Source organism: Notothenia rossii (genome assembly GCF_949606895.1).
Source record: "Notothenia rossii genome assembly, chromosome: 9".
NCBI lineage: Eukaryota > Metazoa > Chordata > Actinopteri > Perciformes > Nototheniidae > Notothenia > Notothenia rossii.
Window position 1 is genome coordinate 16104888 of NC_136907.1, and position 24925 is coordinate 16129812.

General features: G+C 40.5%; 1 protein-coding gene across 1 annotated transcript in view; it reads left to right on the top strand.

Annotated features, from left to right (window-relative positions):
- The window catches only part of LOC307020395 (sodium- and chloride-dependent GABA transporter 2-like), a 25090-nt gene extending 4865 nt beyond the window's left edge, over nucleotides 1-20225 (top strand). Inside the window, exons 6-14 of the mRNA XM_079651724.1 lie at nucleotides 1355-1489; nucleotides 1585-1688; nucleotides 5180-5304; nucleotides 8740-8852; nucleotides 8934-9068; nucleotides 10376-10478; nucleotides 10666-10766; nucleotides 10984-11154; nucleotides 14655-20225. Of these exons, the coding sequence (XP_079507850.1) occupies nucleotides 1355-1489; nucleotides 1585-1688; nucleotides 5180-5304; nucleotides 8740-8852; nucleotides 8934-9068; nucleotides 10376-10478; nucleotides 10666-10766; nucleotides 10984-11154; nucleotides 14655-14774 (1107 nt within the window). The 3' untranslated portion in view covers nucleotides 14775-20225. The remainder of the gene's footprint in view (nucleotides 1-1354; nucleotides 1490-1584; nucleotides 1689-5179; nucleotides 5305-8739; nucleotides 8853-8933; nucleotides 9069-10375; nucleotides 10479-10665; nucleotides 10767-10983; nucleotides 11155-14654) is intronic.
- The last annotated feature ends 4700 nt before the right edge of the window (nucleotides 20226-24925 follow it).

Sequence of the window (24925 nt, forward strand, 5' to 3'; positions counted from 1 at the left end):
TACACATCTTTCAATTTAGCTGCTGCGGCTTATATTCAGGTGCGCCTTATAGTCCGAAAATTACGGTAGGTAGTAGGTATGGCCCTACAATATATTATTCAAATATAGCATGATAGGTCTCCTTTAAGTAAAAAAAAAAAAAATAATAATATTATTTTTTTAAAATATTTGTTATATGTCAGATTCCTCCACGTACCACTAGCGGGAGCTGGCGTACCACCAGCGGTACGCGTACCACAGGTTGAGAACCACTGCCTTAAGGGATTTGCTCTTACTATCTGTCGGCCATTATACCCACATATTTGCTTTGCTCTAAATCCCAGACTGAGAGTTAATCCAGGCTCTTATTTACTGTTTACATCTCAGCTGGGTGTTTAGCTTAGAAGTGGTTATTGGCAGTAGTCACTTTAGTTTGGCATCTTAATAGAGCATGCAAATCGTCTTTTCGAGATATATCTAGCTGAATGATTAGCTGACAAGTTTATTTTAGGGATACAAGTTGTTCAAGGGTAACATTTGAGTTGTGGTTAAAGTAACGTTTAAGGTTTAGTAGTTTTAATGGTTAGGTCTAGGGGAGAAATATAGACAATACAGATTCCCACAAGGATGAATAACAAGACAGGTTAGGCGTACGTAGGGTTTCCTCTAGCCGACAGAAGGGATAAGAAAGTGGTCTAAAACAATGTAAGTTTAAATGGTTATCAGGGCAAACGGTGGGTGAGTACATATCACAGATAAGGCTTAGGGAACCCTCTATGTGCCTTGGTGGTCTTCATAAGTCATGCAATACCTGGTAGGTAGGACTTGGTGTGTCTACAATACACAGGTTCACTTTAATCTGACCCGTGTCCAGTTTAAGGTATCACACATGGATAAAACATATTACAGTGGCTGCAGCCAGTGGCGGACTGGCCATCAGGATGTTCGGGACGAATCCCGATGGGCCGGTACCGAAGTGGGCCGGTCGGACGATGTGGGCCGGTCGAGATGCCCGGGCTGATTTTTAGTCCCAGTCCGCCCCTGGCTGCAACTAAGAGCAGTAATCCAACTGTACATTTATTTATATTTGATGATGAAGGTGTTAAATCTGATGCTACATAATAAAGATAGAGGTTATAGCCACCTGTTACCCAATTTGAATTTTTAAGCTACTGTTAATTAATATGTGGGAAGTTATTATTTTCCCATAAGTCATAACTACACTGTAGCTATGTACATATGACAATAAAAGCATTGAATCTTGAATCATGAATAACTGCTAAAACAATCAGTCGTTTCATTGATTGGTCGATTCATGGACTGATCTATTACATATTGGTGCAAGCTGGCAAGAAATGTCTTTGTTTCTCTTCAGGCGGCTTTCTTTACAGCTACCTTCCCCTTCATTATGCTGTTTGTTCTGCTCATCCGTGGTGTCACCCTCCCGGGGGCGATAGACGGGATCATTTACTACCTCTACCCTGACATCTCCCGCCTCTCAGATCCCCAGGTAAACCCATGTGCTCTTTAGAGCAGAACCACTTTCCTTTACACAGAGTCATAACCATACACATATATATTTTTCACACATATATTTGCTTTCAGGTGTGGATGGATGCTGGAACTCAGATATTCTTCTCCTATGCCATCGGCCTTGGATTCCTAACTTCTCTTGGGAGTTACAACACCTTCAATAACGACTGTTACAAGTATGACCTGACAAAATTATTATTATTATTTTTCTTTTAAATGTATTGTTTCTTGTTCTTTATATAATTTTTCCGCAAACGTATTTGATTTGTGTCAGTTTAAGGTTCCCGAAGTTGGCCAATCACAACTTTCTCTTGTCATAAATATAATTAATCTGACTGATTTTAGGCTTTATGTATTCTGCCACACTGTGGGACTTGAACATATAAAAAGAGGGAGTACCACTTAGACTGAATATTAATGGGGTAATTCAAACGTTATGTATGGTGTTCCTGGTCAGAAATGACCAGCCATAGAAAAATAAATATATTATACTTTACTATGTTCAAGCAACATACAATAAATACACATTACAACCCCCCCACACCGAAAACAGCAGAAATAGACTGTACAACTTCCAAGTGTTTACATGTAAAAGCACTTTAGATCATCATTTCCAAAAGTAAGTCTAGAACTTCTAATAATGACTCGGAATTTGGTTGTGCAGGAACACCGTCAAACTAACTTCAAAAGAGAGTTGAGCACAATGTAATGCTGCAATGCCAATATTTTCTAAACATCCTTGTATACTCATTATGTCACGATCACAGGTACAGATCAGAACCCAATAGCACGACTCAGATACAACCAGTGTTTTGCAATGTTCAGTTTATTCAGGTCAGGGACAGGCAGGATCAAAACCAGGAAATCTGTCAGACAGGCAACCAAAACCAGACAGGGAGCAGGCAGGAACTCGAGATCCGTATACAGGCAGGCAGGGGTCAAAAACCGGGCAGGACAAAAATCTAGGCTAGAGAATAACACTCACTGGAGAGCTTGGCGGAAACGACAAGACAATCTGTCAAAGGACAAGTGATAGTGTGGGCGGCTCCTGACATCCCACGTGGTTGATCGGGATGAGCCTGGTGAAAGTCAGTCATGAGAGATGGGTCAAAGATACTGCGAGTGGGCACCCATGAACGCTCTTCAGGACCATAACCCTCCCAGTGTAACAGGTACTGCAACCCTCTACCACGTCGCCGGGACTTGATGAGGCGACGGACAGTGTAAACAGTCTCCCCGTCGATAGTCTGGGGTGGTGGTGGGGGTCTACGGTCTATTAACTCGTTTGATCTTGGACACATGGAATGTAGGATGAATCCTCATAGAAGGGGGCAGACACAGGCGGACAGCTGCAGGATTGATGACCCTAGATATGGGAAATTGGCCTACAAAACGGGGAGACAACTTCTTCGACTCAACTCTGAGAAGGAGATCCCGTGTGGAGAGCCAGACACGTTGCCCTGGGGAGTACGGTGGAGCTGGCTAGCGACGGCGATTGACGGACCGTTGATAACGGTCGGAAGAGCGCAGTAGCGCGGAGCGGGCCTTTAACCACATGCATCGACATCGGCTTACAAACGCCTGTGCAGATGGAACGCTGGCCTCACGTTCCTGTGCAGGGAAAAGGGGTGGCTGGTATCCGCAGGTGCATTGGAATGGAGAAAGACCAGTAGCAGAACTAGGAAGGGTGTTCTGGGCATACTCAACCCATAGAAGCTGCCTCGACCAGGAGGAGGGAGTGGAGGAGGCTAGACAGCGTAAGACAGTCTCCATCTCCTGGTTCATTCGCTCTGCTTGACCATTGGACTGGGGATGGAATCCGGACGAGAGACTGACACTGGCTCCCAGCAGCCTGCAAAACTCGGACCAAAAACGAGAAGTAAATTGTGGTCCCCGATCAGACACAACGTCACTGGGGAGACCATGCAGCCTGAACACATGTTGTAGCATGATTTCAGCAGTTTCCTTGGCAGTAGGTAATTTGGTTAATGGAATAAGCAGGGCCGACTTGGAAAACCGGTCTATGACTGTGAGTATGACTGTGTTACCGTCTGAGGGTGGTAGTCCAGTGACAAAATCCAAGGAGATGTGGGACCAGGAACGATGAGGGATAGGCAAACGGATGAAGAAGACCGGAGGGAGCTTTGCGTGAGGTCCTATTTTGGGAGCAGACTAGGCAAGCAGCTATGAATTCCTTGGTATCCTTCTCCATGGAAGACCACCAAAATCGCTGTCGAATCAGGGCTAGGGACCGTCTCACTCCTGAGATACAAGCCAGGCGAGAGTTATGACCCCACTGGAGAACCTGGGTACAGAGAGTGGCAGGAACAAACAGACGGTTAACAGGACAGGCACTTGGGCTAGGTGTTCAGCATGAGAGCGCTTGACCTTATCCTCCACCTCCCAGATCACCAGACCAATGACACATGTAGAAGCGATGATATTCTTGTTAAAGGCCTCTTTAAGGTCCCAGTAATCCTTGGGAACAACGGAAATGTCTTGACACTCAGAGGTAATCAGCTGACTGGAATTGATTGAGGAACTAGATCTTAAGCAGACAGCATGACAATGAGCACTCCACTCTCTAATAGTCCCTGAAGCCCAATCTATATGAGGATTATGCCTCGAAGGAAACCCCAAAATGACAGGCTGATGTGGTGCATGGATAAGGTGAAAAGAGAGTGTTTCGCTGTGATTACCTGACATGCTCATTTGAACTGGAGTTGAACGGTGTGTCACTCTGCAGAGAAGGCGACCATCTAGAGCTGTAGCATTTGGCTTCTCCAAAACCTCCCGACCAAGCCCCATCTGAAAGGCCAGTGTTATGTCCAAAAGACTGGCATCAGCACCAGAGTCAATAAGAACTGCCACAGTGTGCATTTTCCCCGAGCAGTTCAGCTGAGCATGGATTAGGGGTCGAGACGGCATTTCTAAATTCATAATTTGGCTCACCAGCGCCCTCTGGATTACTGGTGAGCCCTGCCTTTTACAGGACAAGAGGAGGCAAAATGACCATCCCGGCCGCAGTAAAGAAAGCAGTTTTCCCGCAGGCGGCGCTGTCGTTCTGCCTCGGAGAACCGGGTCCGCCCTATGCATTGGTTCAGAAGAGTTAGAAAATCCTCCTCTCACCTGTTCAGTAACATGCACTGACGGGAGAGGCGCAGCCTGAGGGGCGACGGAGAAAATCCTCTCTCTTCTCCGCTCCCGAAGACGGCAGTCAATGCGGATGGAGAGAGCCACCAGCTTATCTAAATCAGCAGGAAGGTCCCGAGCTGCCTTTATTCAGGTCAGGGACAGGCAGGGTCAAAACCAGGAAATCCTTCAGACAGGCAACCAAAACCAGACAGGGAGCAGGCAGGAACTCGAGATCCATATACAGGCAGGCAGGGGTCAAAAACCGGGCAGGACAAAGACAATCTGGCAAAGGACAAGTGATAGTGAGGTGGTATAAATACTTTGGAGTGATGAGGGAATTAGTAACATGTGAGGGGAAGGGCTGGGAATACCAGGTGAGGGAAGTGAGCTGATTACAAGGGCCTGGAGGAAGGCGAGGTCTGAAATGACAGGAGAGTTTAGATGAGTCAAACCAAACAAACAATAATAGATGTACTGTATCTAACTTGTGACACATTACACATTTTTAAAACTGTGCTCATTTTCGTTTCAGAGACTGTTTTTACTTGTGTCTACTGAACAGTGCCACCAGCATTGTGTCAGGCTTCGCCATTTTCTCTGTTTTGGGTTTCATGACAAACGAGCAAGGAGTGGATATTTCTGAAGTAGCTCAATCAGGCAAGTACTGACTTCTCTCATTTCACTTGATATTGAGCAGTAGAGGGAAAACTGGTATATGAGATTAACTGCTCACCTTGTTGGCAGAGCTCATAGTTTAAATGACCAGAAACGTTCCCTGCTTAAACTCTCCCTGTGTGGGAAAATGTGCCAATTTATGTGGCGTTTCCTTATCCTCGTATCTTTCTAACCTGAGAGGCTTACGTTTGTCATCTTTTGTTCTTACATTTTTTTTTAAACTTCTCCGAACTATAACTGCATACACAGGTCTTATTTGCTCACATTTCTAACGGAAGAGGTTACATTTGCAGCTCAATGGCATTACAAATCAGACGTCAATTCCAAAATACTTAACACACAGCTTTTCTCGATGAAACTTGGCTACTTTGACTGGCTTTGTGGCTCTGGAACACTGGGAAGTTTGGGCACACACAATACCTCCCACTTGGTGAAAACAACTCCGGAAATTTCAACAAAGAGCCTGCAAATGCACCAATGCTGGCAGTTGCATTAATATAAAATCCAAAATGACCATTAATCCAATAAATTCAGCTAATTTAGTGGGAATGCTGAAACAGCATTCCAACTATCTGTTATGCCACGCACAAAATTCTTTATTATTCCGCCGGGTTATTTTGCGTTGCTTCTTCTCCCACATTGAACATCACAGAAACTCCGTTCAAACATCAAAACGTTCAGCTCGGTCGGGAATCAATGCCTATTAATTTGTATCATTCATAACTTTCATAATTCCAGAGATACATCCCATAATACATCCCATTGTTAACATGGAAGTCAATGGAGAACTCTTCAGACTTCAACAATCTTCATGCAACTTCAACTGCTAACTGCTCCTTCTTCAACTGCTAACTGCTCCTTCATACTTTCACTCAGAAACCTCATTCCAACTTTAAAATGTCACACATCTTTCTGGCAATATTCGTGTAACACAACTTTTAAATCTGATTCTTACTTTTACAGATATTAAACATTGTTCAGACCTTGGTAAAAGAGGCCTTCTTCAGATTTTAGAGTGTGTGATGTCACAGCTAGAGTAGAGGACAGATTACATTTTGCCTTCCCAAACCCTACATTCCTGAGACATGCTTTTTCATGACAAACGTAGGAAAACATCTCGTAGCTTGAAAGATAAAAAAAATCAAGCAAAATAATTAAACAAAATGCCTCTTGAGGGCATGAAGTGACAAAAACGTTCAACATGTCTCCATTAAAACCCATTGTAAATTCAGCCTCACCTTTCTCCACCACAGCAGCCGCACACCTTTAGTTAATCTGCCAAAAAGGCCACATTATTAACCCAAAGGTACACAAAAAGTAGACTTCAGATGCTCAAGTTCCTTGACATGCTTCACGCTTTGAAATTTCACCGATATCTGTTAGGGTTCTTCAACAAAACGTTCACATGTAACAGGTTTATCTCATTCAGAACAATGAAAATGCTTTCCTCTCACTAATCACCATGGAAATCTTTGATCTCTGGACACGTCGTTAGCTCACATATAAACACCTGTGTCATGGAACACGATGTTGTCATAACTCCAATTGACATAATTAGAGCAGCAGACTAATGACGTGGTCACTGGAGTTTAACAGACTGCCTCAGCCTATTGTTTTCCGCCTGATGGACACTTCATACTGACTTCAACATGTTCCACGTATTTTAGACATCATTGGTGACTTATGCTTTTAGTTCTAAAGTTTTCAGTTAAAATATTCTGCTGCTTTTTCATGCATTTAGACTTTTTATTTTCTTGTTCTTATTTCACATTCAAGTCCCCCCTATTCAACCCTTTAAAGTACTCAGCCACACCACTATACCACGTGCGACTGTTGCTATGTCAGTTAATCTTTTAAATACAAGGCTGCTTGTTTGATTCAAGCTCTCGTAGTCAATATGTCAAGGTATTTATTCGTAACATTTTATCAGCTAACTAATGACACACACTCAAGAGGATCTTTATAAACGTTTTAAGTATTGCACATCTTTAAACATGACTCTTATAAATCACTTTTAAAACCAGCGATGCACTACAGTGTCAGCTTTTCTAAAATAGAAACTTCAATGTTCACATCTTTCTAAATGATTCTACTTTTCAATGACCTACAAATAATCCTAATAATAATCCCATTTTCAATCTTCCAACTGTTCATATTTTTTGGTTAATTAACAAACCTGTTACAAATGTGTTGTTCAACAAATTTGAGCCTTTGCCATATTTACTTGATCACCATGGAAACCTATGATCTCTGGACACGTTGTTAGCTCAAATATAAACACATGTGTCATGGAACACGATGATGTCATAACTCCAACTGACATGCTCAGAGCACCGCACTTCAGATAATGGTTAATGGTACAGCCCTCAACAGCTCTACGTCAATTATGGGGTTTCATCATATGCCGTTTCCATGGAAACGCCTCGCAATAAAAGACGATGTCGCTATAACTCCTATGAAAATGTTCAAAAAGTGCTCAAACTTCACATGTGTGCTAACAGTCCGGCCGTGAAGACATTTACGGGACAGTTTTGAGATTTCTTCAAATGTCGTTGCCATGGCAACACAATGCTCACCATGAAACACGGTTTTCTCATAACTTCAGTGAAAATGCTCCAAATGGCCCAAAACTTCAAAGGTTTGGTAACGATCAACACATCTAAGAGTATTATTCATCAAATGCCGTTGTTATGGCGACAGATCATTCACCATCAAGTTAGTTCAAAAGTTTGCAGTTCAAACATTCTGCTGCTTTTCCAAGCCTTTTTACTTTCTTTTCTTCTCTTATCACACATTCAAGCCCCCAGTGTTCATGTATGTCTAAACTATTCACTTTCTTCTTACACATTACATTTCAGCATAGCAGTTTAGCGTCAGCTTTTCAGCATAAAGCATTCCCACTAGCAATTTATTCAGGAATTGCATTCTATAGTTTATAAAAGCTATACGCTGTTTGTTTGTGCTGCAAATACATAACACACCAAAATGATTTGTCGTAGAACCCTTTTCTATATATTTAACCTGCCTGTGCTGAATTTGATTATAACTAAGGGAGGTTTTTAAAAGCAAGTGAGTCTTTTCACTCAGTGACTATGAAAAAGAAGACATACTGTACATTTAATTCTGTAAACTTTTTTTTTTACTACAATACGACCATGTTGGTACATTGCAAGTAATAAAGGGTTGTTTCCTGTTTGTCCTATTTTGACAACATTGGATGATGAGGCATTCTTAAATAGCTCTCAACTACTGGATGAAATGCCATGTCATTTGACTAGTGCAATCATCATCGTAATGTATGTCTAATACTTTGGTATTGCTCTAAATGTATTATATGAAAATACATCTAAGCAACATTTTTGCCCATTGCCTTTGATTTATGTTTCTGTTATATATTGTTACATGATGTGTGTGTAGGTCCAGGGTTGGCATTCATTGTCTACCCACGTGCTGTAGCCATGATGCCCATGCCTCAGGTGTGGTCGGTGTGTTTCTTCCTCATGATCATTCTGCTCGGATTGGACAGTCAGGTACCCGCCAAACCCCTCTGAATAAATAAATGTAGGAATTAATTAATAAACAAAGGTCTGACTCTCACTGCTTTCTTCAAGTTTGTTGGTCTGGAGTGCCTGATGACGTCAGTGACTGATTTGTTCCCTGCCCTGCGCCGAGGCTACAGACGTGAGCTGGTTCTGTTGGCTATCTGCAGTACCTGCTGCATAATGGGACTCTCCCTAGTCACTGAGGTTTGTATAGTAAAGTCCATCCAAACAGTTAGCTTTAGTATTATTTATGCTACACTTAAAATGCTTGGAAGACTGGTAAAATGGTACATATATCAAAGCAGAGAGAACTGTGTATGAAAGGGACTTTAAACTAACTACAAGGCCACCTCCACCAAGGCCAAATGCCCTTGTGGAAAATGTGATTCAGATGTACTACAACATTTAATGTGTTATACCTTGGCAAATGCACACACTTTCACCAATATGTATGTAAAGCATGCCAGTAGTATTGCATAACACAGATACAAACTGACAATGAAACACAACCTTCTTGATTTATTAAGTCAATCCAACATCGAACATAAAGTGATGTTGATTACTTCCAGGACTGGTAAGCCTTCATGTTTCTGTCATAAGCAAGAACCCTAAAAGGTACTGCACAACTGCTAACAGAAAAAGACAAATTGGCATTCAGATGCGGTCAAACCTCCCTCTGTTGCTCTAGGCTTGCAGGAGAGCCTTTTTTTCATCGATATGTTCTTTTTGAGAGTTACATGGATAAAAACAAGAAAATAAACACTAATTAAATAAAAGCAGTTTGAAAATATTAAAGCGTACAGCCATAGTCAAAATAAATAAATATATACACTTTCAGCTGCTATACCTTGGATGTCCTTCCTGCCCTGAAAACATTACAAGACAGCGTCCCAGATCTTATTCAACCGACCTCCTCTATCTTCATTATAACATCTCAATCTCTCCAGATGTAATGTGTTTGCCATGTATTCCAATCACAAGTCATACCTGGCTCTAGAGTCCCTTGTTCACACTTGTAAGATTAGCTTTTTGCAATCACCATTTAAAACACAAAAGCAATTATTTTCATACTATTAACTGGCGATGAGTAGCTTGTTTATCTAAAAATGGCTATGAGCCCACCAGGTTCCCAATGCTTTCCAAGAGACTCCATGAAATAGTAGAATATGCTGTTCAAACATACGAAAAGTTGAATTACAGTCCCTTCACTATATCATAAGTAGAAAGAATTTATTAAAAAACTGATACCATATATTAATTGCAACCAGGTGAAACATCAGAACATCCAACTGTATAAAAGTGTGTCAAAGAAATAAATTAGCAACATGAAACATTAAGAAAACTGAAATATCAGAACATTCAGATGTCAATGGGAATTTAATCTTAAAGCTCATTCCCACAGTGATTTTCACTTTTTTACTTTAAAGAACCTTGGGTAATATACACTGATTATGTCGTAAGACACTTTTGGGAATATAGTTTATTTGAAGTTGTTTTTTCCTTGTATTTAGGGAGGCATGTACCTGCTCCAGCTGTTGGACCATCATGTCTGCAGCGGCACTACCCTGCTGCTCCTCTCCTTCTGCCAGTCTGTCAGTATTGCCTGGGTCTATGGTGAGTCAAAGACAACACAAATAAATCAAACAATTCACGTAAAATTGTATATCCTTTTCATATTATGAAAACTTGTATTAAAGCTTATTTCAACAAGATAAACAACAATATGTACATTTCATGATAACTTAAAGCATAATCAAAGACAATATTGAACTTTCAAATATCTTTTGTTTTCTCTAAAAAGGTGCAGACCGTTTTTATGGCAACATCACAGACATGATAGGGTATCGTCCATTCCCATTGATGAAGTACTGCTGGCGCTACATCACTCCCTTATTTTGTTTTGTAAGAGTTTTGTCCTCTCATATATTGATGTTTCTTCCATGTACCTGTATGTTGCTATACTTCTCATGAACATTTCCATTTGATGTATGGTATGATACAATTGTGTACATTCATAAGAGATGAAAATGTAAACACAAAAAAGCTATTTAGTGAATATAAAGCACTTATAACAGGCTCTACATGTGATAGTAATCCCATTTGTCTCCTCTAACCACAGGGCACCTTCATCTTCTCTATCTTGAAATACACACCGCTGAGGTTCAATAACACTTATGTTTATCCATTCTGGGCTAACATCTTGGGATGGTTCATTGCCAGCATGTCCCTCTCCCTCATCCCACTCTTTATGTTATACAAAATGATGCATGAAAAAGGCCCTCTTCGACAGGTAAGCATAACTATCTTGTTTCCCTTGTTTTTACTGGTAAATCTTGCTCTCAAAATAATTAAAAGTGACTCACTGATATTGATAGGTCAAATTTTTAATCTCTGATATAGATTTGAATCATTTTGTGCATGTGTGCAATTAATGTTAAAGTTAAGATTTGTTAAAAGGTTGTCTGGACACCTTTATGTAAAATATGATCCCTAGAGAATCTGCAGGATTTCTGTTGATAAACAGTACGCAAAAAAAAAAGAAACATGGGATTATATCACTGTACTAGATACATTTTATCTTTCACAGACTTGCATTACCTTTGCACATTCAGATTAATTATACAGATCATTATCAACCAGTAATTATAAGTAATATTAAACAGATTAAGGTGATAGATTAGCTCCACTTTACCAGCTGCAACACTAAAGGGCTATATTATGGAATCAGTAATTACAATTTGATTATTGTGAAAAACCAGGAATGCAGGCTGAGGTGCAAAAATAAGGATTTTATTCACCCAATGTATGTACAATTTTAGGATGGGTAATAAAATCAATTAGGTTTAAACAAAAAGGTGCAGATTACAACAGACACAATCTAGCATTTAAGGGATAAACAAAACCTCACAAAAATGGGTGACATCCTGTGTGCTCTTCTGCCCAAGAGCAACTCACATACCCCTGTCATCTCCACACTGCAGGAACTTATAGCCCTACTGGCCAGTCCATTGTTGCATGCAGGGGGAAGCATTTCTAAAAAGGGGTGGCTTAAATGGAGTGGCCTCTTTAAACACCCCTCAGGGTTTGAGAGGAATGGCGTAGTCCAATTAGCTGACACATCTAGAAAGGCAGGTGTTTTCCATCGGATCAGCCTTTTGCCAGGAGCAAAGTGAGCTGTAAAACACTGACAATCAGATTACACACAACACAATAGATATTTTAAGCAAGATTGCGTGCACTCAATCTAGTAAAATAAAGCTGTTTCAAATCAATGTGTATGTCTGATGTAAACAAAAGCATAACCTTTAGGATGTGTGTTCGTTTGTGAGGCTTGTAGCCCTCACAATTATGTAATGGTTATTATTCAGATTTAGAACATTTTGCATGTTATTTATTTTATTTGAAGTAGATCAGAGTATCAGATACATTTTATAAGGTGGAATTGCTACTTTTACAAGACCTGAATACTTATTCCCCCAGATTTAAATCTGGTTATATTCTAGGTTTTCACTTTAAATGTATCCCATTAAAAACATTTAAGAGCAACAATGAATCCTACTGACAAGTATACGTTGTGCATCTACGGTTATAAAACTCACCCCGCAAATAAACTACATGTAATACATATATACCATTGCCAACAAGCGAGGCAGAGATATAGCCACACATGACACGCATTCAGCAGAGAGCCATAAAGACAACAGAAAAAGGAGAGGGGGACATCCATAGCTGGCTGCTAAACTACAGTGGCTAACTTTAGCATAGATTAAATGAAAATGTAAACATTAGTGTTTTCGCTAGTAGAAGGTCAGGTCTTGTGTTTGAGCAGCAGTACTGGATGATATGTAGATATAATTCTCGTAGTTATATCCGTTGTCTTCAAGGATATAACAAGATTAATTTAGTAAAGACTATGCAGCTACACAGTATAATACAGTAGCAGCAACACAAAAAGACAGTGAAACCGGAAATGACAAAAGACGCTTACCGTACGACGTCACCAACGCCACGCTCTGAAAGACGTCCCGTTGAATCTGGTCTTGGCATTATTTAGCCACATAGTACTACTGTAGGTGACAATGACGTTTTTGTGTTTATCCCAAATACATTACGAAAATATTCCCACTTCATTACACAAATACAGTAGGAAAATATTCCCACCGTATTATTTACTATTTGTCGAGTTTAACGTTTGCTAAAAACTATGTCTAGTTGTTTTGGGTAAATAAATATTGCAACTAAGAGGTAGGGAATGAGTGACATTGAAGTCAACATTATTGGTTGATTGTTTGTTTTGGACTTTTTTCATTTGTATTTGAACAATAATTGGACTTTACAAATCATACAGAAATATCAGAATCACAATTCCATTATTCATCCCACAGAGGAGAAATGTACAGCAGTTTAGCTAGAGACGAAAGATACAAATCTTCCACTATTAGATTAAAAGGTGTGCACATAGTTTATATATTTTTTAAATGTACAGAAGTACACATTCAGGGAAAACAAGTAAGTTATTGATCAAATAAAAAAGAACATTGTAGAATATACTGTGTGGTAGCGGGTTGATTGCATTGGTAGATACAAAATAAATAAAGGTGAATTGTCAGGGTTGAGTGAAGCAGGCAGGACCCAAATACAGATTTAAAAAGAAAATACCTTTATTTTAAGGTTAATGTAACAACAGAACTCTTCCCAGTGAACACAGTCAAGACAAATAAGGATCTCACAAAAGGCGCTTTCACACCGCAGTACTTTTCCCACAAAGGTTCATGAAAACTTAGTTAATCAGAACTCTTTAGTTCTGATGAACAAGGGAGCGGTTCATCAGAACTCTTTAGTTCTGATTAACTAAATACAGATCGCGTTCACACCAGAATAAGTCCCTGGGGGTGGATTAGGCAAATGAAGCCGCTGACGTCACTTCTTCTTCTTCTGCTTTGGGTTTACTGGCAGGCCGCAAAGAACTTCACGGCGTATACTGCCACCCAAAATCCCCGGCCGGAAGTCCCCGGAGTTGGGGACTGGCTTCAGTAGAAGCTGCTGGGACTCCCGGCAGCTTCTACTGAAGCCTTCCGAGTAAATCGCCAGAACGCCGACACCTCCTCATCTCCACCGCTCCCTTGTTTTATTTTGTGTTGCCATAAGTTAGTCTCTCTGCATTTCTGCGCTGGGCTAATGCTAATGCGAGGATAATAAAATGGTGGCTTCACAACACTTTTTTTGAGTTTTACGGGGCGTGGTTTGCAATCCACCCAGCCAATCAGACATAGGAGCCTTTTTCTCCCACGAAAGTCCCTGCTCTCTAGCAGGGACGGAAAAGGGGGTAAAAAGGTTCTCATGAACTAATTTTAGTTCCGGCTCTTTTTGGTGTGAACGCGACATTTCGGAACTATATCGGAACTAAAGTGGGAAAAGTACTGCGGTGTGAACGCGGCTAAAGACTAACAGGAAAAAACGAACCTAAATGCCCACAGGACTAATCAAAGAAACAAGAGACAGGTGAAGAGGGAGGAGAAAACACAGGGGCACCAGGTGAACACAATCAGGAAATCAGACACAGAAGGGCAAACACAGAGACAGGAATCAACAGACAAGACAGGGGGTGAACACTTTTCAAAATAAAACAGGAAACCAGAGACAGACAAAACACAACACAGACAGACCGTGACATGAATAGTGCAAATAATCTCTCATGGTTTGCACAAATGAATAAAGAATGCAAACAAATGTATCCTCGGCATCTGAACCGAATTTCACTTTTATCTTGAATGTCTTTTGCCCCCTCAGCGATTCTTAAATCTCTGCAAGCCTATGGATCACACGTTCGACCAAAGTCTTCCGATGCTTGGAACCACTACCAGCTTGGAGCTGAAGCCCTTATCCCCAAATGGGGAACTTACTAAGTGAGCCTTGACAGAGGTTTTTCATGAGTAATGTTTTCTTTTTTAAGTCATTCCTAAACATTTCTCAGAGGGTGGGTTTTTGCTCTTGTTTTTGTATACTTAAAGGTCCCATGTCATGGCCATTTCCACTGATCATAATTCAATTTTTGAGGTCTAGTAGAATAGATTTATATTGTGCAATTTTCCAAAATCCCTTTGGTTTCTCATACAGCATCTCTGTAAACTACGTGTATTCACTGAATTTCACCCTCTGCCTTTAACGGCTCGTTGTAGCTCCAATAGCTCCAGCCCCCACCCTCCCTGTGAGCACAGTGTGCTCTGATTGGTCGGGACGTTGTGAATCGCGCTGAGCTCCGTGGAGGTGTGGTTTCCTTGTTTAGCGACAGCGAAACACAGCCAAACTCACCCTGAGCACACACAAAGTCACAGCCGAAGTAAAAACAATAAGTGTGGCTTGTATTGAGTAAGAAAAAGGTTGATAAACGCTGTGAGAATGGGTCTGCAGAGAGAATTTCGCAGCGATCCTAACTGTCTGTTATCAGCCTGCAGCCAGAGAGAGATCAGCAGAGCCGCATGGACTGAGTGTGTATGTGTGTGAGGAAGTCCGTGGATTGGTCAATTTGGACCAATCAGCGGGGGCTTAACGTAACGGCTCCGCGGACGTAACATAACGGCTCCACGGACTGGTCCATTTGGTTCCGGGTAACGCATGACATGAGTTACCCGGAAGAATCAATGGACAGTGACGTATCTCCAACGAGGCGTTTTGGGGAGGTATTTTCTGTGTTAGTTTTACTCGCTACAGGGTGTACTTTGAGGGTTTTGACTCTGCACACCGTTTACATGCATAAAAACCTTCATAACACACAAGGGGACGGGTAATAACTGGAAAAGCATGACATGGGACCTTTAAACCATCCAAGACAATGACATGCTACTCCTAAGTAAGTTGAATAACTTTGATGACAAGTTTTCATTTTAAGTAATGCCGAGTTGTAATATTTTCAGGGTTCTTACACCTTTTCCAAAGTCAAATTCAAGCACTTTTCAAACATTTTCAAGGTGCATTTTCAAGCTTTTCAAGCATCTTACAGCTGTTGTAAAGGACATATTTATATACACGTACTTATACTCAAATGATTATTTCCCTACCTCACATTAAATCAGATTATCTTTATGCTATAAACAACCAAATGTGTGTTTCGTGATAGCATTCTACATGAGGATGAAAAATTAAAGAAAAGAAAACTAAGTTTAATATTTCAAAATGAGTGACCCATCTGTACGTAGACTGGGCATCCCATATAACCTGGCTGAGCCGATATACAACAATCAGCCAAATAACTTTTTAATACATTATTGATTACTATTTTTTAGGTACTTTTAGGTTGGCAGTAAACACAAGTCAGAGGTAAATGGTGTACTTTTCCTCCACTATATGTATTTAATACCTTCAGTTACTTTACAGATGTGGATGAATGATGTGAAATATAATCAAGTGTTAAATCAGACTTTAGTTCCACCTGGAGTAAATTCACAAGCTACCCTTTAGTATACAAAGTCATTCAAACTAGAGCACCTTTACCAGCTTTGAGAACACTTTAATGATCAATCATTATAAAACATATCATATATATTATTCTGAAATGGACCAATCTGCACAATGACTACTTTTACTGTCGCTACTTTCACTATATGTTGATGATAATACTTTTCTACTTTTACTTGAGGAACATTTTGAATGCAGGACTTTTACTGTAACAGAGTATTCCTACACTCTGGTACTTCTACTTTTACTCAAGTACTGTACAACATCTGAGTACTTCTACTTTTACTCAAGTACAAGATCTGAGTACTTCTACTTTCACTACAATATCTGAGTACTTCTACTTTTACTCAAGTACAGTTTCTGAGTACTTATTCCACCTCTGGTAGCGTATTAGCCTGAATTGTAGCCACAAAATCACGCAGAGCTGCATAAAAATAGAGTCACAATGGTAACAAGTGGAAAATAATATTTACAAATGTGTACAATGATTTGTAGGTAATTTTGACTACTCAAGACACCTGACTTATACATATTCTACAATTATATGGGATTAACAGTTAACACTAGCACCGCCATCGGGTCAATTTGACCCACAGCGGTTTTTTTTTATTGTATGTAACTTTTTTTCAATAAAATATTAAAGTCTCCCAGTCCGTGAATTTTCCTGAAAGTGTGTTATGTAGCACCCTCTGTTGTTAAAAATTGTCAATATGAAGTCAGATTGAAGAAATCGCCCCAAAAATTGCCATTTATACCTATTTCCGCCAGCGGGTCCTATTGACCCCACCACTTTTCGCGCTATTGATTTTGCGTGTAAACCATAGGTGTAAACATAAACCTGACGTGTTGCTATAGCAACACCCTTTGTCTACTGCAAGAGAGAGAGAGAGAGAGAGAGAGAGAGAGAGAGAGAGAGAGAGAGAGACAGAGAGAGAGAGAGAGAGAGAGAGAGAGATATATATTGATAGCGACAATCTGGAGTGGCGCTCCCGCTCAATTGAGACTGCTCGCGCTGCGCTCCGCAGCAAACAGCTGTTTGCTTTTCACCCAACACCTTCACCTAGATAACAAATTGTCCTTCACTGCAAACATCGCTGCTACAACCCGCTGCTGCAGATACACGCTTTACAACATCAGGAGGATACGTCCCCAGCTGACCCAGACATCAGCGCAGATTCTGGTCCAGGCTCTCGTCATCTCACGCCTAGACTACTGCAACTCCCTCCTGGCTGGTCTACCTGCATGTGCCATCCGACCTCTGCAGCTCATCCAGAATGCAGCGGCTCGTCTGGTCTTCAACCTTCCCAAATTCTCCCACACCACACCGCTCCTCCGCTCCCTTCACTGGCTTCCAGTGACTGCTAGAATCCACTTCAAGACACTGGTACTTGCGTACCATGCTGTGAATGGATCTGGCCCTTCCTACATCCAGGACATGGTTAAACCGTACACCCCAGCACGTGCACTCCGCTCTGCATCAGCCAAACAGCTCGCTGCACCCGCACTGCGAGGGGGACCCAAGTTCCCGTCAGCAAAAACACGTGGGTTTGCTATCCTGGCTCCAAAATGGTGGAATGAGCTCCCCATTGAAATCAGGACAGCAGATAGCTTACACATCTTCCAACGCAAACTGAAAACTCATCTCTTTAGACTCCACTTCGAGCGATAGAATTACTAACAAAGCACTTATATACTAATAAAGGGCTGGCTTTCTAAATGCCAGTTGAGTAGCACTTGAAATGTTTGGCTCTATGAAACCTGATGGACTTATATGATTCTGTTTTCTTAAAGGTTGTATCTTCCTGGTCGAATGCACTTATTGTAAGTCGCTTTGGATAAAAGCGTCAGCTAAATGCAATGTAATGTAATGTAACGACAACCGCCTCACGAAACGCTATGTTGTAGTGTTAATAAACGAAACAATTTAACAAAATTGCTTGTCAAAATACCAATACCACAGGACCATTTTTTTTTTTTTAAGCAATATGTTTAGTGGCCCGAGCGGGCAAATTGAAATTACGCTATGCTTATAGTGCTTCCGGGACAGCGGGCCATTTATAATGTCGAGCCCTGTATATCATATGAAAAGCTGAGAGTCCACAGATTCTATTGGTATACGTTTCATCCCTATGCGATCAAAAATAATATTAAACTTGTTTCGGCAAATTCAGATGATAAATACAACTTTGAAGCTTGTAAAGGCATAATTAAAAGCGGAGAACGGAGTAATTTAACGTCACAGCAAGCGTAACAACAGCCGGTGTTTCTTGTGAGTGTTTCCCCGGTACACACGAACACAATACACACAAACGCAAAAATACACAAACACACACACACTCGCGAGCTTCCCCCAGGCCAGTAATACAAACGAAAATGTGTCTTCGGGTCAATGTGACAGATTTCGATAGAGCAAGTCACATTTGATTTAGGCACGAAACATACTAGCAGTAGAAATACATTGCTTTTAAAATCGTTCTGTGTCGAATCAATAGATCATATTTCGTGACTATAACACGAAATGCCGTGAGAATTACTGGGTTGAATTACAAGTGAGTGCTTCATCCTCTGAACACCACAGAATGGCGACTGTAACGCACATAACCTAGGTACGCTCCTCTGAAATGATTGTCCCCTGCAATTATTATCCCTCATCGAGTTCGCTATTCAGCTTGCTAACGTTAGCTTAAACAAACGTAACATGCAACGTTAGCCTAATCTAAAATGCTCTACTACAGCGTACCTTTCATGTGGCTCGTCAGTGCCGACTCTCCCATCGTTATTTTTTGCAAACTTTGCAGGAGGCTACTTGTGGGCTTGACCCTCGTCTTAGCCATGGATTGTATTTGTCTTCTGCTAGCCAACGCTTGTTGAAACTGCAACCTCCTGGCATACTGTCATCTATCACTCATCAGAATGCACAGGTCACACACCTAACAAAAACACTTGCAGGTCACGCGCAGAGCGCGGGAAGGCCGGAGTGGAGCTGTTTTATGTAAAAGCGAAGCAATTAAGCTCGCTCCGACTTCTTTATTTTCTTTTAATCTAAAAAGCGAAGTAAAGCATTTACATTTTCAAGCACTTTATCCCAAATTCAAGCACCATTCCCAAAATTCAAGCACTTTCCCAACCTTGAAAACACCACGTCAAATTTCAAGCATTTTCAAGGATTTCAAGCACCCGTACGAACCCTGCATTTTGAGTAATTGATCATTTTGCAGGGATAATTAATTATTTAATTTGGTAAATATTGATTCTGTTTGGCTTAACTATTGACATGCATAACTTACATAACTGTTAAGATCACAAAGGTCGGTTTGTTGGAAACAATCTGATTTGTTGTTTGACATTTGAATGTGTGTGTGTGTGTGTGTGTGTGTGTGTGTGTGTGTGTGTGGATGGATTTTCACCTGTATTTTGTAACTTGAACAAAAAAATTGATAAAAATAGCATTGTGCTGTTTTGTTGTATAAACATTAGCCTGAGTTGAATTTTAAAACATTTACTGGCTGAGTTATTTTAAACTTTCACTCAGTTGGCAACCTTTCACTGTGTGGTGTTGCCGTATATTTTTACCTATATATCACATGGGGAATGTATGTGTAATGTATGTAGTGCTACCAATGCTTTTATATAACCTTATAATCCTCCTTAAAACTAAGTGCCTTACAACAGAATATGTAGGTTATTACACCTTGATATACAGTACATCTGCTGTACGATTGTACATCTGCAGAATAGATGTAACTCACGTTTAGCCATTTGTCATGCACTATTGTTCACAAATAAATATTTTTCAATGAAACCTGGTACTGTGGCATGTGTTATTACATTATGTATTTGGTCTGCCCCGTCCGCCAACTTTGGATACCTGGGAAAAAGTTCTGAAGTCAAAACCTGCTTCCCTGGTGTCAGTAGAGCCAACAATGCATTCCCAGATCCTCAGCAACACTTGAGGTATACAGGAAAGGACAAGCAGGTATTCACCTGCACATTGTTTTACACCTCCAGGGAGTATAGGGTACGGCCTGGTAAACTTTCACATGCAAGTCTGTCACCAAAGCAAATAGAGTTAATGGGCACCTAACCCAGAGGCAAAATAAATTGTTCTTGAAAAGGCATGAGAGTTCCAAAACGTGAATGGAGACAACTGAAAGAAAATCTTTGTGTGATTAATTTGTTTGAAATTGGAACCAGAAGTAATTGTGCCTTTTAACTGGTAGCTATACTTGCCCTGTAATCTTGGGATAACTTGAAGACGAGCATGATTTTCATGTCATCAGACATCAGTTTTCTCAGCCAAACATAAAGAATAATTTACCAACAGTACTAGTAAAAGAAAGAGTCTGTAATTATGCCAGAGGACTTGAAGGGAAAGCTGGCATTTTGACATATAAACGTTACACAAATATCTTTGGGATTATTCATATTGTGTAACACTTGATTCAAATGTGGCAAATAACCCTGTATGCGCTTTTGGTGTGATAATAAACTCATTTCCTTTCCAATGTGTTTCGATTTCCTAAAAGAGCTTAGGATTTTCCGAGAGAGCCTCTGCAGAGGGTAGGTAGTCAGGGTGGATGGATGGACCAAGACCCGCAGCATTTTATTTTGCCAATAAATTCGTCCTAAAATCAGCTTGACCTTTCTAGTGTCAGTCATGATTTCTTCCATGTGTTGGAAGAGCTCTCATTTCCGTTTCCACTTGATACAAATGTGTAAATTCAAGAGGGAGGAAGAAACCTGGTGAGAATTATGTTTAGATGAATCACAGGCGATGCACACAGCTGTGAACACACACAGACATGATAGATTTATTGTATCCACTGCACTCAATTTACCTCTTCTCCCATTTTTCTTTTAATTACAGCTTCAGGAACCTGTACAGACATGGTCACATTTTGACCACTATTTTTGTTCTTTTGTTCAGCGGCTTTTTTCCATGTGTGTGGAATTAATATTTATGTAGCAATTTCTTTAAGAACCTCAAACACCTCATCGCATTCTTAGTTTGGGACACGTCAGAAACATATGGGAATGGTGAACAATACGAGCACCGCAATTTCTTTAACATTTCTTTCACATTTTTGGGACCTTTTTAGCAACTTTTTCTGGTTTCCAAATAATATTATAATAATCTTACATTTTAATTCCCTCGATGTACCTAAGTTGGTTACTAAATGTGCTTCAGTGCATATAAATATGTCTCTTTTCATCTCAATTTCCCCATTCCCTTTTTATCCTAGTACTAGGCTCCTGGTACTAGGATGGGTTAAATGCACAGGCCAAATTTCACTGTGTGCTGTGTGCTCTGCATGTGTGACCATTAAAGAGGGTTTCATCCCTCCCAATTCTAATTCCTCTAGTGTATTTTTCAGATTCATGCCCAAAAATATCTGATAAAGTAAGAATACAGTATACATTTTGTATCCCTGTTTCCTGTGTGTATTCTCATCAAAAACGTTAAATTGAAGACCTATCCCCTTTTTATTTCTCAAACTTTCAAGTCATCCAATTTTGTATTGAAAACATATTAAGTGCCGTTATACGCAGTGTCTGGTCCCAGTCTTTTACACTAATCCACTTTTCTTTATCCAATCCTAGGGCAATATCTTCTCTATCACCAACAAATCCCATCCTTATTTCCCTCTGAACTGTAAAAGCACTGTTTGGTCAATATTGCTTATTAAATACAGAACATTATGAAAGTTTGGCATCAGGCAAAATCATCCCTGATTTCAACCAGTTACAATTTCAACGTCTAACATAAACTTTAGCCCTTGGTTGCTTGTTGGCAGGTAAAATCCAACTGAGGATTACATTTATTGAGTAAACACTTTTATGGTTTTGTTTTTTTAAAAGGTTGTTTGGTTCGGTGTTCCATTATGCATAAGGAGCTGTTTGATCGGCACACAGCTGAATGTGTTGGAAGAACAGGCAGCACAGCAGGATACCTCAGAAAGTCCTCTCCATAAACAGATTGCATAACATTTCGTTTGGATTGAATAACTTGAAAACTGTAGGAGGCCAGCCCTGCTTAACTTTGGTGGTCATTTAAAGTAACTGAGTAAATGTATCCTAATGTAAATACAATTTAGATTTTTGTACTTTTAATTAGCTCTTTTTGCAACTTTATGCTGTGATTACTGTATGTTTTTAAATTAAGTTACTTGGTACTTTGCATTAATGTTTAAAAGACATTAACACCCCCCTGACAACAAAGTTAATGAATAGCGCTTCAAATTAGGGTGAAGACTTTTACGTCACTCATTATTGACATTTGCCACAATTTTGTGCTGTCGAGTATTGTGGAGAAGCACAGCCAAAAATCCATAATTTCAGACAATTGGCTGTCTTTCTCCTGCCTCTCACCATTGATGTAATCTCTAAGGGAATGTTCTAGTTCTTACAACTTTTAAATGGAACCATAAACACATACTTCAGTGGCGTGCTTCATGTAACATCTGGTGGTGAGCAGATATCCACTGAGAGATGTCTGCTAGACAAGCAGATATGCGTGCGACAACCTGGGTTTCCGAACGGGGAAAAGACCAAATTAATTGAGTATCATCAGCGTAGCAATGGTATGAAAAACCATGCGAGCTAATGACAGATCCGAGCGAGTTTGTGTACAGAGAGAAGAGGAGGGGACCGAGGACAGAGGCCTGACGGCCCGTCCACACGGCGGTGGGCGTTGAAGCTTCAACGCTTCTGCCCATTCACTTTGAATGGGGTGACATCAAGCTTTGCCGAACTGCTATGTGGGAGTGTCGCTTCGCTTTGCTCGCGTTGCTCGCTTCAAAAGTTGAGCAATGTTCAACTTTTGAAGCTTCGACGGAAGCGTCCGCCAATCAAATCATATGCCAGTATCAATCAATCAATCAATCAATGTTTATTTATATAGCCCAATATCACAAATGTTACATTTGTCTCAGTGGACTTCACAGTTTGTACAGAATATCAGTATGACAATACGACACCCTCTGTCCTTAGACCCTCACATCGTACAAGGAAAAACTTCCAGAGAAAACCCAGTTTAAAGGGAAAAATGGGAGAAAACTCAGGGAGAGCAACAGAGGAGGGATCCCTCTCCCAGGACGGACAGACGTGCAATAGATGCCGTGTGTAAATTGAAAAGATAATACATTTGCAACATAGGTAGTCCAAATGTTTGGAAATGCATGTGTGTATAATAGGAAGATGAATCCATGAGTATATCCATCCAGGACTTATGATCCAGGACCACAGCCACGACTCAAGATCCAGGACTCGCAATCCATGACACAGGACCGCAGGATCATCATGACTCCGGATCCCTGCGTATATAGACATCAAAAAGAAAGACATTTGGGGAAGCTGGGTTAATCGGAACATGAGAGTACACAGGTATAGACAGATAGAAGGAAGAAGTAAGATGTCCCCCGACAAACTAAGCCTATATCAGCAAAACTAGGGGCTGAATCTAATCAGCCCTAACTATAAGCTTTATCAAAAAGGAAGGTCTTAAGCGCACTCTTAAAAACGGATAGGGTGTCTGCCGTCCGAACACAAACTGGAAGCTGATTCCACAAAAGTGGAGCTTGATAAGAAAAGGCTCTGGCTCCCATTGTACTTTTAGAGACTCTAGGAACAACCAACAACCCTGCATTCTTGGAACGCAATGCCCTAGTAGGACAATAGGGTATAATGAGTTCTTTAAGGTAAGATGGCGCCTGCCCATTAAGGGCTTTGTAGGCGAGAAGAAGAATTTTAAATTCTATCCTGTGTTCTATAGGGAGCCAGTGTAAAGCAGCCAGAACAGGAGTAATGTGGTCCCTTTTCCTAACTCTGGTTAGTACACGAGCTGCAGCATTTTGAATCAGCTGAAGCGATTTGACTGACTTCTTGGTACACCCTGATAATAAGGAGTTACAATAATCCAGCCTTGAAGTAACAAATGCATGGACTAGTTTCTCTGCATCGTTTTGAGGCAAGATATGCCTGATTTTTGCAATGTTACGTAGATGGAAGTAGGCGGTCCTTGAAATTGATTTTATGTGGGCGTTAAAGGATAAATCCTGATCAAATATAACACCAAGATTCCTTACAGTCTCACTGGAGGCCAAATTAATGCCATCCATAGTTAATATATCTTTAGATAATTTGTTTCGTAGATTCTTCGGGCCAAGTACAATAACTTCAGTTTTGGTCGTGTTTAACATCAAAAAATGTAAGGTCATCCACGTTTTTAAGTCCTTGAGGCAGTCTTGAATTTTATTTAGATGATTAATTTCATCAGGCTTGATTGATAAATATAGTTGAGTATCATCCGCATAACAATGAAAGTTTACAGAATGATTCCTTATAATATTGCCTAACGGAAGCATATATAGGGTGAACAAAATAGGTCCAAGCACTGAGCCCTGTGGCACTCCATGGCTAACTTTGGTTTGCATGGAAGATTCATCGTTGACACGTACAAACTGAGAGCGTTCAGATAGATAGGACCTAAACCAGCCTAAAGCAGTTCCCTGTATGCCAACTAAGTGCTCTAGTCTTTGCAATAGGATATCATGGTCGATAGTATCAAATGCAGCACTAAGATCGAGCAAGACAAGAATAGAGACAAG